The sequence below is a fragment of the Podarcis melisellensis genome (assembly GCF_964234715.1).
Source record: "Podarcis melisellensis genome assembly, chromosome: 13".
NCBI classification, from domain to species: domain Eukaryota; kingdom Metazoa; phylum Chordata; class Lepidosauria; order Squamata; family Lacertidae; genus Podarcis; species Podarcis melisellensis.
The window spans coordinates 31,284,202-31,302,129 of record NC_138545.1 but is presented as its reverse complement, the minus strand read 5'-3'; the positions used below and the strand labels follow the sequence as shown (position 1 = coordinate 31,302,129).

The window sequence follows — 17,928 nt, the reverse complement described above, 5'->3', positions numbered from 1 at the left end:
TGCTTTAAAATGTTAAACCGCTCTGAGACTTTGGAATAGGATTGGATGATAATCTCGAGAAAGATTTGGGTAGCCAGAGAGGCAGGGGCTTGGGCCATTGTGGGCAGAATAAGGGGCTGCTGTTTGCCTGTCGGTATTCAAAAATAAATAACTCACTCATTCATTGCCTCAACTCACCCCCAGGGAAGCCAAATAAGTGACAGATGTATAGAGTTGCTGCAGTGCCTTCAGAGTCTCTCTCTTAAGTCACCTGAAGTTAGTTTGCTTTGCAGGCTGTGTCTCCACAGTGTGTGAGAGTCCTGGATTTAGTAGGTTGACACTTGGTGTGATGGGGAATTGATAGGTGTTGGACATGCCTTTTGGGCAGTGGGTGTCACATTCTGGTCTGATGCCAGATCCCACAGAGAAAGCAGCAAGGCTGGTCAATGGCCCACAAACTGGTTATCACCTACTTTTTATCATATCCAAAGTACTTTGAACGTGTTAAGATAGGCCATATAAATGCTAAGTAATTATAATTGTATAATTATAATTTTATTATTCATAGCTTAGTGGTATTGCATGCAGAAGGTCTCAGGTTCTCATTCTCTGGCAACTCCAGGAGTGGCTGGGAGAGACCCCTGCTGGATGTCCTGCAGAACTGATGCCAGTCAACATGAACTAGACGTGGAGAACCTTTGGCCCTTTAGAGGTTGTTGAACGACAATCCCCATCATCCCTGGCCATCAGCCATGCATGCTGGAGCTGATGGGAGTTGTAGTTCAGCAACATCTGGAGGAGCAAAGGCTCTGTGCTCCCGCTGTTGGTAGCACTAAGGTAGATGGAATAATGACTCGGTAGAAGGCAGTTTCTTGTCTTTCCCGCTGCAGCTGATGTTCAGGGTGTGAGTGCCATTGCTTGTGTAACCAAAATGTCTCTGCCCACATATAATAGCAAACTTCGGACAGCCTCAAGTTTTGCAGAAGCACAAAATATATATATATTAAAAAATTGATTCACAGTGTGATGAACCTCAACAACTGTCTCACGAGGACTGAGTGTGCTCAGTGGCCCTAGAAGGCCACTGTCTGGCTACTTGTGGAGAACAGAGCATGGGGAAGGGTGACAAAGTGGCTAACAATCCTGAACAGCAACACTCTGTGCTGCAACATTTTGTTGCAGGTCCCTTTTAGCTTGTTATTACTGCTTATTATTTTAAAGACCCCACTGAGCAGTTGTCCATTCCAGCTGTGGGAATGTGTAATTCTTCAGAAGGGAGAATGAAGGGGACTTTGGAACTGGGCAGCCTTTGCCAACCTGGTGCCCCCCAGCTGTTTTGGACCGCATCTACTGTGAGCCCCAGCCAGCACAATAGGGCTTGGGTCTCTCTCACACCCCTCACCACCTGAAATGTCACCTGAACAGAGCACTTCAGCCCCAGCTAGCGGCTTTGAGGGAAATGAAGTGTCTCTCTGTTCTCATCTCTCTCTCCGCGAAGCTTGTTTAAGATGCTGCTAATGGAGACACGCTCGGGTGATAATGCGATTGCTTGAGACACGACAAGGGAGATGGCGAGGCCCATTGATCGGAGCACAATGGCAAAAGCAATGTAATTATTTGGGGGCTTGGCAGTGTGATTCCCTCCCCGTGGAAGCAGCTGAGTAGATAGCCGTCAGCAGAGGAAAAGTTGCCTGCCTTGGAGGCTGCGGGAACTGAGATGTGACGCTCCCCTTCCTCTCAATGGCTTATCTCTGCAGAGAGGATTACTTACACTTTCCCACTTGCACAGTGCCACTGTAGCAGGTTTCCAAATCGGGTCGATAAGAACAAGAAGCTGCCTTACGTATGGCCACTGACCCTTCTAGCTCAGTGTTGCCTACACAGACTGGCAGGTTTCAGGCAAGGAACCTTTCCCAGCACTGAGTGGAGATGCCTTGGATTGAATTCGAGACCTTCTGCATGCAAAGCAGATGCTTTCCAGCTACAGCCCTTGACGTGATCCAACCCACAGTGCCATTAGCAGCAAGGATAAGATATTTTGCCAACACAGTTTGCAGAGGACAAGATGGCAGCCCTCCCCTTCTGTGCACTGAAGCTGACCAGTTGAATCTTTCTTCAATATTGGGGTTGGAGCAGAGTCTTTCATGTCACCTGGATGCAGCAGGTGAACCCAGGACAGGCCATGCGATATATACACTCTATCCTCCATTGTCTTGTTGCCACTCCCTACCCCACTGTGTTTGTTGTCTGATGTGGCCACCTAACTCTGCCTAATGGTAGGGCCAACCAAAATGCTGGACCAAGGCAGTGAGGCTTGGCCACCAACATAGAATTGTAGCTCAGCAGTAGTAGGGGCTTTGTTTCATACAGAAGGCTACCTACCAAGTGGCAGGTAGGTTGGTGATAGGAAGGACCTCTCATTGCCTGAGACCTTGAAGATCCACTGCCAGTTGGGGAGACAGATAGTTTGGCCCACTGTAACAGGGTGAGGGAACCTCATGCCTGGGGGCTAAATTGCCCTCCAAATCTCAGGACTCTCCCCAGCCCATGTCTCACCACCCTTAATTTGCATCCTCCTAGATCGTCATTGACTGGCTGGAATGTTCTTCTTAAGACCTCTTGCTTGCCCAGGTAGAGGACAGAGTAGAAGGAAGCAGGGGTTTGCAGTACCAACCTCTCTGATTGGAAGCCAGTATGAAACATATGGATTGGCTGGGCCTTTTACCTTTGCTTGATTGACAGGTTGTTACTCCAGCTCGGGGAGTAACTGACCTCAGGGGCACCAAGGATACACACTTTAAGTGCAGACCTGGGCACAGCCCAGCACCGGGAGCCATGTGCATCAGTGCATTTGCTACAAGAGCAAAGCAGACTCCTTGTTCTTCCCACCTCTGTCAATCAAGGCGCATTGAGGAGGGTGTAATTAAGCATTCAATCTGCGCCTTCCCCACAGACGTTGGGCCGGCTCGGAAGCGACATGGCTCAAAGCCAAGGCTGGCTAAGCGAGAAACACAGAAACTGAATATGTGATCATTCCATCATTTCCGATCCCATCACCTATGTTGTGAGTGCAATTTAAACAACTTAGAAGATTTGTGTGGAAGCCGGGCTGGTGCAGACGCTGAGGTCAGGAGAGATGGCAATTATTTATTCTCCTTTATCATGCCGTCTGCAACATATGGGTGTCGCTCCCCACTCCAGATGACTAAACGACGGCAGATGCCACACTATTAGCTTGGTGGAAAAACGCAAATGAGGTGTGGAGGCCCTCCGGTGGTGTTTTGTCATTGTCGTAAAGAAAATCTTGATTCTTCTATCTTGAAGAGGCTCCCCATTAACAATTCAGGCTTTGAGCCTTGAGCCAACCAGAAGTGTGGGGGTGCTGAGGTGTCTCATTGCAGCCACTTTGGCCCAGGGTTGCCGTTCTAGCTCTTAAGAAATTGGGGGTGAAATAACTCTCATATTTATGGAGCTGAGAGGATGCCGACCCAACTGTTAGGCAGAGTGAGGCAGTTGCCTCAGGTAGCAGACTTTCAGTTCACATCCACACCATGCATTGAGAGTGCTCTTCCACCAATATAACAGTCATGAAGAATCTTGGGAAGCATAATTTGACAAGGGTACTGGGCACAGTAGGTCTGTGAGGTCAGCACCCTTAACCAACTAAGGTTCCCAGGATCGTTTGGGGGAAGCCATGACTGTTAAAAGTAGTCCACGTGTTCTTTTAATGTATGGTGTGGATGTGGCCTTTGCCACATTTTTTGTTCATATTTTTACTTCTGTGGAGAGAGGCGCATATGAGATGTTGTTGTTATCATCACCACCACCACCACTACCATTTATCAAAAATATCCTAGGGCTGGATCTCTTGCATCGAATACCAAAATAATTTGCCTGATCTTTAGTATGCACCCTGACCTTTTTTTTGGGGGGGGGTGCCATTTCCTGTTCCACTTCAGGTAGCAAAATGCATTGGGCCCAGTCTGAATCTAAGTTTGTGTAAATGCTCACTTCAGCACTACCTCTGAGTTCTGTGTGTGAGAGTGTGTGTTTTAAAAACAACACTTCGTTTGAAATCCAGGATTCACGTTGATATAGTAGCTTATGAGGATTACATTATATAATTTATGTCCTTTTCAAATCCTACCATCAGGCAACACCATTAATATGGGTTAAACCAATACGTTGCAAAAAAAAGTGAGCAAACTCTCTTTCGTCAGGCTCACCGTTTAAGCATTGCAAGGTGGAGTTTGGGGAGAGAGAGAGATTTTAAAAAGCCAGCTTGACATTGAAGTCACAAATAACACACTGTGGAGCTACCCTTTGAGTTGGTCTGGAGGCTAGAGCCAGTGCAGAAGGTGGTGGTTAGGTTAGGTTGCTTGGGGGGGGGGGGGGCAAATTATTTCATTTATTTGTTTGTTTATTGCATTTATATCCCACCTTTTTCTCAAAGGAGTTCAAGGTGGCGTACATGGTTTTCTCCTCTTTATTTAATCCCAGCAACAACCCTGGGGGGGTAGGCTAGGCTGAGGGGCAGTGACTGGTCCAAGGTCACCCAGCATGCTTCATGGCTGAATGGGGATTTGAGCCCAGGTCTCCCAGGTCCTAGTCCAACACTCTAACCACTACCCCAGACTGGTTGCCATATATCACCCTGCCTGTGGGTGTTATATAGAACTCAGAACAGGTTACTTCAGGTAACACCTTATCCCTTATAAACCCAGTAGAACACTCTGGTCTGTGGGAGAGTTTCTCCTGCAAGTTCCAAACATCTCAGAAGCCCCCACACTCCTCAGTGACTCAGAGCAAGGCTTTTATCAAGGCTGCCTGTGGAATAGAAACCCTGTCTAGATATGACAGGCATCTACAACCTGCACTTTCTGGAAGCAGTCGAAGACATTTTTGTTCTGATAGGCTTTCCCAGCTGGAAAAATGGATCTTGACCACGAGTGTCCACTTGTTAGGTGTTTAGTGTTGTTTATGGGTTTTTAATTGTTGATAATTATCTTAAGTGTAAATCACCTTAAAGCAGTGCTTTAGAAGGAAATTAATAATAATAATAATAATAATAATAATAATAATAATAATAATAATAATAATAGTCACAATCTTTAGACAGCGTGTAGGAGATCACAGGCTAGGGCTGCAATCCTATAGCAGGTTTCCTGGGAGTAAGCTTACTGAAAGTGGGAATTACCTTTGAGTAGACATGTGTAAGCCTACATGGTTTAGGCTCTAGTAGGTATCATGCAAGTTTAACCTAGTGCCAGGTTGTAGGTTACTGGGACAGAGATGTGCACAGTGGCTGATCCACCAATTTGGAAAGTATAAATCCCAGAAGTTACTTGGATCAGTCTCCTACCTTAGGCAATACACCTAACATGTTCCTTGTTAGGTAGGGGTCTAGGTAGAGAAACATAGAGGTTCTATGTTTGCAAAACTGAAGATTAATTTTAGGAGGTAAAAAATATTAATAAAAGTGGGGAGGACTGCCTAAAGGTTGGATGGGGATGATGTCATAATGGAAGGTTCAATGTTCAATTCAATTTATTCTATACACTGCCTTTTTCTGGGGGTGGGGGGCGCAGGGGGACGCATACCCCTAAACGTTTTGTGAATCTAAGTTTGGCCTCATTGAGGGGCAGTATTTCAATCTGAGTAGGAAAATGAGAGTACCCCTAAACGTTTTTTAAGGAAAAGAAGCACTGGTTCTATATAGCCAAAGGCCTGCACAGGTTGGGTGGAGTGTAACTTTCAAAAAGCAAAATCCTACCTTCAGGTGATAGAAACATCTGCTCCTGCATGGCTCGATTCATCATTCTCTGGGACACACAAAAATCAAAGGGAGCTGTATTGGTTTACTAGAAAAACGCAATTTCAAAACACTCCTCTACCCATCACAGTTAAAAAGAAAAAAGAAATAAAGACAGCCTTCTATATTCTGACTTGAGTCCCCCATCTTTCTCTTGCAGCTGACGTACCTTCCACCTCCATGGGGTGAGTGCCGCTCCTCCGACTTTGGCCTGGACTTCTTTCCCATCTACAGCATCACTGCGTGCAGGATAGATTGTGAGACCCGCTACGTGGTGGAAAATTGCAACTGCAGAATGGTCCACATGCCAGGTAAGGTATTCAGGGGTGAGCTTGAAACAGCCTCACATGTGCTTCTCCCCTGGTGTCAGGGCTGGCTCTTGTCAAGGGGCCAAGTCCTGGGTGTGAAGGAAAGAGGAGGGCCATAGGTCAGGGGGAGTGCACACAAACAGGCCCCAGGTTCAGTCTCTGTCATTGCCAGGTAAGGCTGAGGAAGATCCCTGTATGAACCCCTGCTGCCAATCATTGAGATATTATGGGGTTAGTTCAGGGGTGAAGAACCTTGTGCAACCTGATGCCCAGATCACTTGGGTAGAAATCTCTCAGGGGCTGCATTTTGGGAGTGGGCGGGGCCTGATCCAAAAGTAGGTGGGGCCTGACACAATCACATGCCACCATCTTCTTTACTGCATGCTCATCCCTAGCCTATGGATGCTCAAGAGGCCTCTTTGATGGCCTGGCTGAGTAAGTTTTTTGTTCTCACTTTGATGGTCTTGGGCTTGCTGATCGGAAGGTCGGCGGTTTGAATCCCCACGACGGGGTGAGCTCCCATTGTTCTGTCCCAGCTCCTGCCAACCTAGCAGTTCGAAAGCACACCAGCGCAAGTAGATAAATAGGTACCACTGCGGTGGGAAGGTAAATGGTGTTTCCGTGCGCTCTGGCACTCGTCACAGTCCTCCGTGGGCCAGCAGCGGTTTAGTCATGCTGGCCACATGACCCGGAACAATGTCTGTGGACAAACGCCGCAACCCCATAGTCGCCTTTGACTGGACTTAACCATCCAGGGGTCCTTTGCCTTTACCTACAGGCTGAATCTCTGCCTTGGCATCTCTAAGGCTCCAGATTTTGGACAGCATGTGGACTCGAGTCCTGACACCTGTCCTGTATTACAAACCTCAGTTTACATTATCCTTTTATGAAGATGAGCTCTTTCAGCAGAAGTTGCTCAGGTTTGATTTTGAACTAGCCCTTTTTTAATGCTTTGATGTCATTTTGGACCATGCGCTGGTTTAAACCAGCCTTTTGAAGAAGGTGTTCCATTTCTGGGATGAATGTATATGTGAAAGAAGCCGCTTGTGGTCGCCACCACACTTTCCATCACTGCCATAGGTAATTGATGAGCGAGGCCTACAGTTGTGCTGTTCAACCACCTTCCGTGCATAACTTACTATAGATGTCCAGTGCCGTGTTTCTATGTACTAAGACTCCTCTGGGGGAAAAGAAATGTACTGGGTTCATCATCCTGCCTTTGGGCACTGAGATAAGACAGTAGAAACTGCTGAGATAATGCATATGAAGATCACTTTAAAATATGCTATTACACATGGATATTGCTTCCTGTACCTGTTCCCCATTCACTCCTTCACAAATAACCCTACTCGTACTCAGCCACTAATTCATGTACCACTCTCTCACACACATAACATTTCACACATTGCCAGACAGATGGCTACTGATGTGATAGTTCTACCTCCTTCCATCTGGTCCCTTGGTCTGGTGCGCTGATAGATTGCTTAGGAGTTAAAAAACAAACCAACAAAAAATCCAAACCCAAACAATTTGAATGTAAGTAAACATTCTGTTACACTAAAGTGAGAGAAGCCTGCTTTCAATAAATCAAAGCCAGGGCTCTTGCACCAAGGAGCTACAGAACCTTTATTCCTGGTAGTGGGAGTCCTCTTTTGGTTTATCAGTTTATTTGACTTTTGGAGGCAATTTGGCAGCATCACTATTTTGGTGAAAATCTGTGTGCTTTCAGCTATATGATCGTATGCCCATTTACTTGGAAGCAAGCCCCATTGAAGTCAGTGGGAATGACATCTGAGTAGGCATGCGTAGGATCGCTCAGTAAACTTGTTACATCATTTGGTTTTCTAAGACCCTAGTGATAATAATAAATAATAATTTTATTATTTATACCCCATCCATCTGGCTGGGATTCCCCAACTACTCTGGGCGGCTTACGGAATATCTAAAAACATAATTAAACATCGAACATTAAAAACCTCCAGATACAGGGCTGCTTTCGGATGTCTTCTAAAAGTTGTGTAATTCTTTATCTCCTTGACATCTTAAAGGAGGGCGTTCCTGGGAGTAGTAACTCTGAGGTCCCAACCAACTATCAAAGACTGGATTTGGTTTCCATATATATTGTTGTAACTGCTCAGTCTTACTATATTACTCTTACCAGATTTATTACCTGCCCTTCATCAGGCAGGGGCAGGTGGACAGGTCACAACAATTTCTAATTCAAGATTAAAATCAGTCAAAACAGATTACCATCACAAGAATGGGGGGGGGGGACACACACCTGAAAACATGCATCTCAGATCTCAAAGGCCAGGGTGAAAAAGTGCATTTTCAGTATTCGCTGTATAGTGAAAGCTGTATTGTAAAGGTGCCATATGCACCTATGGAGAGGAAATTCCAAAACTTAGGGGCTGCCATGGAGAATGCCTTCCCCTAGGACACCCCCCCAAAAAAAAAGACTTATGAGAGAGGTGGAACTACCAAGAGGGCCCCCTATGCTGATCTTAACACCTGGGAAGGAGGTGATCTTTTAGATTTTTGGGACCTGAGTTGTTTGGGGATTTAAACACTACTGTGAGAACCTGGAATTTGGTTCAGAAATGAACTGGCAGGCAACCAATCTTTTTTGGTTGTACGAGTTCTAAAGGCAACCCCAGCCAGTAATCCTTATTCCAGTCCCCGTAAAGCAGCCTTTCTCAACCTGTGGGTCCCCAGATCTTGTTGAACTACAACTCCCATCACCCCTAGCTAGCAAGGCCAGAGCTCAGGGATGATGGGAGTTGTAGTCCAACAACATCTGGGGACCCACAGGTTGAGAACAAAGCAAGGACCTGTTTCCTAAGCTAGTTAGAAAGAAACTCACTGCAAAGTTGCAAAGTTTGCATAAAAATGTCCCTGTGTCTTTTGTATTTCCTTTGTGTGCAGGAGATGCTCCGTTCTGCACGCCGGAGCAGTATAAAGAGTGTGCAGAGCCTGCGCTAGGTAAGTTCTGAAGGACAAAGGATTCTCTCACTGTCAGTTTCTCAGAATTATTATTATTCTCCCCCCCCCCCTGCCTCCAAGGATCTCATTTCAAGCTAGGAATGTGTTTTCAGTGCCTGTGTTCTAGTAACAGCGGGATAAAAAGCACAACTTGTCACGGACTTGTTGGACACAAAGGGTGGGAGGAACCAGCTGGGGAACCCACCGGGAAGGAGACTCAGAGCCTGGGGATTGGTGGTGGGACGACGGATGAGTGGTCAGAGGAAGAACGGATGGAGGAGGCGGAGGAAGCTGAAGAGGTTTGAATCAGTAGTTTGAATGACTACAGACCAGTTGCACTGACTCCAATCATCATGAAGTGTTTTGAGAAACTGGTGCGCCGTCACATTATTTCCTGTCTTCCATCAACTTTTGACAACTACCAGTTTGCATACAGGGCAAATAGATCCACAGAAGACGCTATCACCACCACTCTCCATGCTGCTCTGTCCCATCTGGAGCAGCCGGGGAGTTATGTGAGGCTGCTGTTTGTGGATTTTAGCTCTGCTTTTAACACTATCCTCCCCCATAGACTGGTGTCCAAGCTAGAGGCGATTGGACTCTCCAACTCCACCTGTCTCTGGGTTTTGGATTTTTTGTCAGAACGTTCTCAGAGGGTTAGAGTAGGGTCACATATGTCCAAAGCCCTTAGCCTTAACACCGGCTCACCACAGGGTTGTGTGTTGAGTCCCCTGCTCTATACTCTCTATACGTATGACTGTACAGCCATCTATTCCAGCAACAAAATCATCAAGTTTGCTGATGACACTACGGTGGTGGGGCTCATTTCAGGAGGGGATGAGTCCGCCTATCGGGACGAGGTGGAGCGGCTCTGTGTTTGGTGTGGAGAGAACAATCTGGCTCTTAATACGGCTAAGACCAAGGAATTGGTGGTGGATTACAGGAAAAAAAAGGCGGACATTCAGCCCTTGTATATCAACGGGGAACGGGTGGAGAGGGTGGCGGAATTCAGGTTTTTGGGAGTGACTATCGATCAGGGCATGACTTGGAGCGCAAATACCACTGCTCTGGTGAAGAAGGCCCAGCAGAGAATTTATTTCCTCAGACTTTTAAAGAAGAACAATCTGAGTGAGAGACTGCTGGTGTCCTTCTACCGAGGCTCTATAGAGAGCATTCTCACATACTGTATTTGTGCTTGGTTCTCCAGTTGTACAGCTAGGGAGAGGAAGGTGCTCCAGAAGGTCATAACCACAGCCCAAAGGATTATTGGTCATCCTCTCCCATCTTTGGAAGAACTGTACGGTTCCCGTTGTCTTAGGAAAGCAAACAACATCCTGCAGGATTCATCTCACCCGGGATACAGTCTGTTTGCACTACTGCCTTCTGGCAGGAGATATAGAAACATCAAGTCAAGGACAAATAGACTGAAAAATAGTTTCTATCCAAGAGCTGTGGCCTTTTTGAATGCTGTAACTCGATAGTGTGACCTGGGAGTTTGATGGGTGTGGGTGTGGGTGTGGCTGGAATGTGGTTTGTTTGGTTGTTGTTGTTGTTTTGCTTTTGTTGTTTTTTAAGGGATGGCATCCAATTTTGTTGCACTTGTGCAATTGTTGCACTTGTGTAATGACAATAAAGAATCTATCTATCTATCTATCTATCTATCTATCTATCTATCTATCTAGTGAGCTTGGGAGAGTCTGTGACAGAGGAAAGTCAATAATTAGAGGCAGAAGCTGAAGCAGGAGAAGAGATGAATCTGGCTGGTGAAGAAGCATGCCAAGCACAGGGCTGTCAAAAGGCCCCTTGTGCTACAGTTCCCAAGTGCCCAGCAGCCACTTGCTGAAGGTACTCTGACAGATGAGTTGTCCTGCCCACATGTCAAGAGTTGGCCTGTGAGAAGGGGAACAGACAGCAATTTGGCCCATCGGGTCCAAAAGGTTTCCTCACGCCAGCCTAGAATGGACCCTTGATGGCGAGCAAAGCAAAAACTCCCCTTACGCTTGCATCTCTGAGTTGGTAGTTCCACAGATAACCCATCTATCTGTTCCCCACTTTGCCTTGCAGTGGTTCTTGGTGAAAAGGACAGCAGTTACTGTGTGTGCCAAATGCCGTGCAATTTGACGCGCTACAACAAGGAACTCTCCATGGTGAAGATCCCCAGCAAGACCTCGGCCAAGTACCTTGAGAAAAAGTTCAACAAGTCAGAGAAATACATCTCGTAAGTAGGCCCATTCCGGTCAGGGCTAGAATGATGCTAAGCGGCCCAGTGAGAGGCTCTTGCTTGTGGTGTCCCAACACAGAGGGTTGTAGCCAGTGTTAGCCCTGCTCAGAGTAGACCCATTAAAGTTAATGGACATGACCGCTTTGCGTCCAGTAATTTTAATGGGTCTCCTCCACATGGAAGTCCATTACATGTGATTGATTGCCAGGCCTCAACTAGGTCAGTCTCTAGGCTGTTCATAGAATCATAGAATCATAGAGTTGGAAGAGACCACAAGGGCCATCGAGTCCAACTCCCTGCCAAGCAGGAAACACCATCAGAGCACTCCTGACATATGGTTGTCAAGCCTCTGCTTAAAGACGTCCAAAGAAGGAGACTCCACCACACTCCTTGGCAGCTAATTCCACTGTCGAACAGCTCTTACTGTCAGGAAGTTCTTCCTAATGTTTAGGTTTCCCTTGTTGTGTTTGGGAAGTCAGGGAGCTGGCTGCAAATCCACTCCAGTGGCCCAGGCAGGGTGCCTAGTCAAAGGCTGGCAGTAGTCAAGATCCAATGTAGCTACAGAAGGGGCTGGAAGCAGTTGCATTGTCCTTTTTTGTAAATAAATTTTTATTTGATTTTTAAAACTATAAACATACAACAAAAACCAATTCAAAATCCAAATATCGAGATTACTCTGAATCTCCTAACTTCCCCTCATCCCTTCCATGGGTCTTGTTGATAATATTTTCAACCCCATATCAATAGTTCTCCGATTTTTTGTTTTTCTAAATTATCCATACATTCTGTTACATTACAAGTGTGGTTAAAATCATGCCAATGTTTTAACCTGCTTACAATGACCTCGTATTTAAATTATAAATATTTCCCATTCCTTTTTAAAGTTCTTGTCTTCTTGATTTCTGAGCTTCCCAGTTGAGTTTTGCCATTTCGGCATAGTCCATCAACTTGGTTTGCCATTCTTCTCTGGTCGGGGTTGTCTCTTCCTTCCATCTTGGGGCTAGTAGTATCCGTGCAGCCGTTGCCATGTACATGAACAGTCTTTTCTGGTCCTTTGGAACCTCGGTACCTATAATTCCTAATGGGAAAGCTTCTGGTGAAGCAGTTGCATTGTCAAAAGGCAGGCAGATGCCACAATATTCAAGGCAGCGACGAGGCAAGCGGCACAGAAGCTAAGCGCAGTCATTACACTCGGGGCAAGTTACTGAGGCTGATGAGCTAGCTCTGAGCTCTGGGCTTCTTCAGTCATGGTCTGCTCAGCCAGCCGACTGGATGCTGGTATTGCAAGCTCACCATAGGGACTGAGCGCCGATGGCACTGACATCTGGGAGTTCTAGAGTTACACACACCTACGTGCATGTTGCCCCGTTAGTTTAACACGGGGCAAATGAGCAGCTGGAAAGTGGAAGGGAGAATACTGCCAACCTTAGGTGGCCGAAAGAGAAATCTGCCCTATGGCTGTGTACATGCCATACACTTAAAGCACATCCTTACCATGAAGAATCCTGGGAACTGTAGTCTGTTCAGGGTGCTGGGAATTGTAGCTCTGTGAGGGGTAACGTACCATTTCCAGGATTCTGGGAGGGCGGGGAGAGGTGTTAAATGTATGGTGCGTACCAGCTGCGAGCAACTGGTGTCTCCTGACTGAAACTAGTTAGACAAGGGGCAGAAAACGGATACCAAGATATTCATAGGATTGGAACACTTTCCTTATGAGAAAGGACTTGGAAATTGGGGGTGGGGTGGGCTGGAGGGGTCGGTGTAGTAGCGGGGGGGGGGACCCAGGAATACATTTGGGCAGTGGGGTGCTTGACAGGGGCTTACAAAATTACGCAAGGTGGGGAGAAAATTTAGAGAGAAACATTTTTCCTAATAGATTATCAGGACAGGGCTGTTTTGTTTTGTTTTTTAAGGTACCTCTTCACAAAACACACATCTTTCTTTTGGGACTCGCTGCCATGAGCTCTCTGGAGACTTTGTTTTATTATTTATTAAATTTGTATACTACTTCATCCATAGATCTCAGGGCAGTTCACAAGCTTAAAAATACAAGATGAAAACACAAAAAATATGTAATAAAAAGACCCAAAGAACTACAACCCACGAATCATATTGGATCAATCTGTGGAGGAGGAGAGGTCTGTCAGGAGCTAAAAGTCACAACGGCTATATGGATCCTTATGGTTCAGAGATGCTGCAACATTGAATTCCAGTTTTGGGGTGGGTGGGTGGGTGGGTGGGTGGAAGGAAGGAAGGAAGCAGCTGAGGGGTGTTATTGCCTTCAAGCTCTGCTTAGAAGACTTCTAGAAGTGCCTGGTTGGCTGCTGTGGAAAAAAGAATTATAGAGGGACCTCTGGTCAAGATCTGGTGGGGCTCTTATGTATGTTAATGTCTCTGGAATATTTGGTGCCTTGGTTTTCAAGTCCCAAAGGAGCTGGCAGTGTAGCAGCTTACAAGCAGCTTATGTTTTTTAATCAACCGAATATTGTTATTTGTTTTTTGGTGGGCGGTGGGGAAGAGCCTTGAGGATGGAGGAGGTGTAAGTAAAAGCAGTACGCTGCGGTTGTCTAGAAGCCGCAAGGCGCGTTGACAGACTCCCTACCGATTACATAATATCTCTTTCCCTTGGGATGGCCTGACCCCCTGCTCAGGCATAACACATCCCTCAGGCTACCCATTTGGAATATGAGTTTTCTCTCGTCGCCGCTCACTCAAAAACGTGCCATGGCAGCAGAAAGCTTATTTGTTTTCACGGATGCGGCTCCTTCCTTTTGATTCTGTCTCTCGGCTGCCCGTGTTGTTTTGTTTTGTTTTCTCCTCAGGGAGAATATTCTTGTGCTCGATATATTCTTTGAAGCCCTCAACTATGAGACCATTGAGCAGAAGAAAGCATATGAAGTGGCAGCTTTACTTGGTAAGTAAGAATCCTCTGTGTGTGTGTGTGTGTGTGTGTGTGTGTGTGTGTGTGTGTGTGAATGAATGGAATTTGGGGGTTTTGGCCCAACTCCCTTCCAGTGGTAGAGGGCAATTTGAGGCAGAGGGGAAATGAGTTTAACGGGGGCGGGGAGATCACCCAGCAACTAGTCACAATGGCTATATCCTACCTCCAGGGTCAAAGGCACTCTTCCTTTGAATACCAATTGCAGGCATGTCCACAGCATGCTTGGAGCAAGAAAGTTGCCAGCCTCTGCAAGGAGCAGCTGAGAGCATGGGTTGCAAGGCCAATCAGTTTTGTGCAAATCGCTCCCTTTGTGCACAAAGCACAGTTTCCTCCCTGTTTCCCATCGGCAGATCCACCCCCCCATGAGCTTATTACACAAGCAAGACCCTTCAGCCAGAGAGATGCAGTCCTGTGCTGCTTCCCGTCGCCACCTGGGTTATCGCCTCCCTGTGTGGCATCTATATTCTGCCACTGGTGGAGTGCTGTGTGATTTGGCATTGAGTCATCCTATATCCTGTATGCTCTGCTGTGGTGGCCTTTGATGTGGAGGTTTCTATCTTTCCATCCTCTCATCAAAGTCAACAGGAGGGTAATGCTTTGTGCCATGTCCGTGGACTGGTGTAAAGTTGGGCTGTTGATGTGGCCTGCTCATGGATCAAAAGGGATATAGGGGCCAAAATATATGGGCATCTCCTTTTGGCGCACAAGGGCCCAAGTTCAATCCCCGGTCAGTGTGGACAAATGGTCTGATTCTGTATAAGACAGGTTCCTGTGTTGCACTGTGTCACCCAAGCCCTGTTTCAGTCACTCTGCTGGCATATCTTTGCCAGTAGAACAGCTCCAGCAATGTTGTTTACTGCCAGCCTACCTGGCATGTTCTACCAGAGGTGTAGCTGTCATGACAGTGGCTTAGCTGCTGTTTTTCCAGCATAGTGAGGCCTCTACCCAATCCTATGTGTCATTCTCCTCACACTCTGCCAACAAATCTTTAGTGTGTAGAATTGCCGCCAGTAATTAGAAATATGAAAGAGGAGAGCGCAAAATATTGTTTGAAGCTCAATGTCAAAAAAACGAAGATCATGGCCACTGGTCCCATCACCTCCTGGCAAACAGAAGGGGAAGAAATGGAGGCAGTGAGAGATTTTACTTTCTTGGGCTCCATGATCACTGCAGATGGTGAAAGCAGCCACAAAATTAAAAGACGCCTGCTTCTTGGGAGAAAAGCAATGACAAACCTAGACAGCATCTTAAAAAGCAGATACATCACCTTGCCAACAAAAGTCCATATAGTTAAAGCTATGGTTTTCCCAGTAGTGATGTATGGAAGTGAGAGATGGACCATAACGAAGGCTGATCACCGAAGAATTGATGCTTTTGAATTATGGTCCTGGAGGAGACTCTTGAGAGTCCCATGGACTGCAAGAAGATCAAACCTATCCATTCTTAAGGAAATCAGCCCTGACTTCTCACTGGAAGGACAGATCTTGAAGCTGAGACTCCAATACTTTGGCCACCTCATGAGAAGAGAAGACTCCCTGGAAAAGACCCTGATGTTGGGAAAGATGGGGGGCACACGGAGAAGGGGACGACAGAGGACAGGATGGTTAGATAGTGTTCTTGAAGCTACTAGCATGAGTTTGACCAAACTGTGGGAGGCAGTGGAAGACAGGAGTGCCTGGCGTGCTCTGGTCCATGGGGTCACGAAGAGTCGGACAAGACTAAACGACTAAACAACAACAATTAGAAATATTTAAAAAGGTGAAAGAATGTATATCTGAAAGCAGGTTAGGACAATTTAAATTAGAGTTTATTTCCTCCACGTATGCCTGGTTGCTAATTTCCATTCTGTTGTAGACCAGTGGCCTCAGTTTGTCTCCTGCTCCCGCCCCTACCCTGTCGACAAGAGTTTGCCTTTCTATCCATCACAATGAAGAATTATTGGCTCGCCTGACTTGTCAAAGTCAGAATCCAGCCCGTCTGTTATTTAGATGAAAGAAAGGAGAGTTTAATGTCTGTCTGTTTGTCCCAAGGCCTTTGTAAGCAGCGTTTAAGCATATACCCTGTTGTCATGGAGATGTAAGCCTTTTCTTTCTTTCTGAACAATAAGCAGAGGGATTCTTACCAGTTTATATAGAGAACAACTATGATTTTTACTGGCAGGGAAAGGATAATCTGTTCAATAACATATTCATCCCTAGATGCTTCATAGACGTTGAACAAGAACCTAAATCAGAGTAGCAGAAGTAAGCAAATATAACAATTGCATTTTTTTAAAAAAGCCAATAGAAGAGAGATTCCAGATTTTCAAGAGCACAATAACTGCGAGGCAGGTAGAAATTCAAAAGGAATTTGATCCTTGTATCATCTTCATAGATGGCATATAACAGTACACAGCAGGGCCTTCTTGGTAATGGTACCAGGTCTATGGCACTACCTTCCCATTTCTGCTCCAATGGCCTCTCACCTTATATTCATTCAAGGATCAGCTGTCATATAGATTGTCATATTCTGTTGCTACTGTAAATTGTGGTTTTAATTTTTTTTTATGCTGTATTTTATAAACATTGTTTTCCACCCTAGTATCTCTATGAAGAAGGATGGGATATAAGAAATATAATTATTGTAATCAATGATCATTAATAACAATAACAACAACTGTGGGAGATTGCAAATACTCTGAGGTATAGGCTAAAAGTTCCCAAGAACCAAGGAATCAGAGAGGATGGGCAGATAGCAGATAGCATCAGAATTAAAGCTATAAACCTGTACGTATATGATTTCCTGGAAATAAACTCTGTTGAATTCAGTAAGAGGTACTTATCAATCAGCAGTCTGGTGCTACAGCTGAAATGGCCAATGCCATTTTAAGTTGCATTTAAATTAGCATCAGAAAGCTGTGAGAGGAAGAAGGCATCTCATGGATGCTTAACATGTTTACTGACAGTATGAAAGGAAACAATATGCTTCTCCAGGCAGAGGGTAGGTTTTGGGAGAAGTTGATAACTCTTCTCCAAGCAGCTCAGCCATCAGAACTGAGCTGACGGGTAGGGGTGCTTTAGCTTGCAGAAGGGACAGTCCGTATCACCCTTGCCAAATCTGTACAGTGGTACCTCGGGTTACAGACGCTTCAGGTTACAGACTCTGCTAACCCGGAAGTAGTACCTTGAGTTAAGAACTTTGCTTCAGGATGAGAACAGAAATTGGGCGGCAGCGGCGCAGTGGCAGCGGGAGGCCCCATTAGCTAAAGTGGTGCTTCAGGTTAAGAACAGTTTCAGGTTAAGAACAGACCTCCAGAATGAATTAAGTTCTTAACCTGAGGTACCACTCTAATTTTATCCGAGAGGACAGGTGCAGCCTGCTGGCTTAGGGTCAGTGGTGTACAGTGCAGTGGCAGTGCTGACCTGATTTCACCAGTGCACTTGCCCTTTGCTGACCTCCCCTCCAACTCTCAGTAGCAGCAGTGACTCATCAGGTAATTGCCACCACCTCACTATGCTATCCACCACTATCAAAACTGAGCATCTCAACCACAAACATAGCTTCTGCGCCAGGACTTCCCACCTACCAAACACACACACAGAGTGGTCATTCTTTACTCACTCACTTTTCATGGAGGATACAGATGCCTCTGTCAATCTGCAGCATTCTGGTGTTTTCTGTGTGGTCCTCAGATTTTTCCACCCCC

General features: G+C 46.0%; 1 protein-coding gene across 4 annotated transcripts in view; it reads left to right on the top strand.

Annotated features, from left to right (window-relative positions):
• The window catches only part of ASIC2 (acid sensing ion channel subunit 2), a 381,636-nt gene that overhangs the window by 348,854 nt on the left and 14,854 nt on the right, over positions 1-17,928 (top strand). For 3 of the 4 annotated variants that reach the window (XR_014162415.1, XR_014162416.1, XM_081885630.1), the window contains 4 exons: positions 5,952-6,102; positions 9,025-9,081; positions 11,146-11,299; positions 14,125-14,216. Coding sequence is in view for 1 of the 4 variants with exons in the window: in XM_081885630.1 (XP_081741756.1) it covers positions 5,952-6,102; positions 9,025-9,081; positions 11,146-11,299; positions 14,125-14,216 (454 nt within the window). In the remaining 3 variants the exon portion in view is untranslated. Of the gene's footprint in view, positions 1-5,951; positions 6,103-9,024; positions 9,082-11,145; positions 11,300-14,124; positions 14,217-16,441; positions 16,487-17,928 lie in introns of all 4 variants that reach the window. The other variant, XR_014162417.1, reaches the window with a different exon arrangement.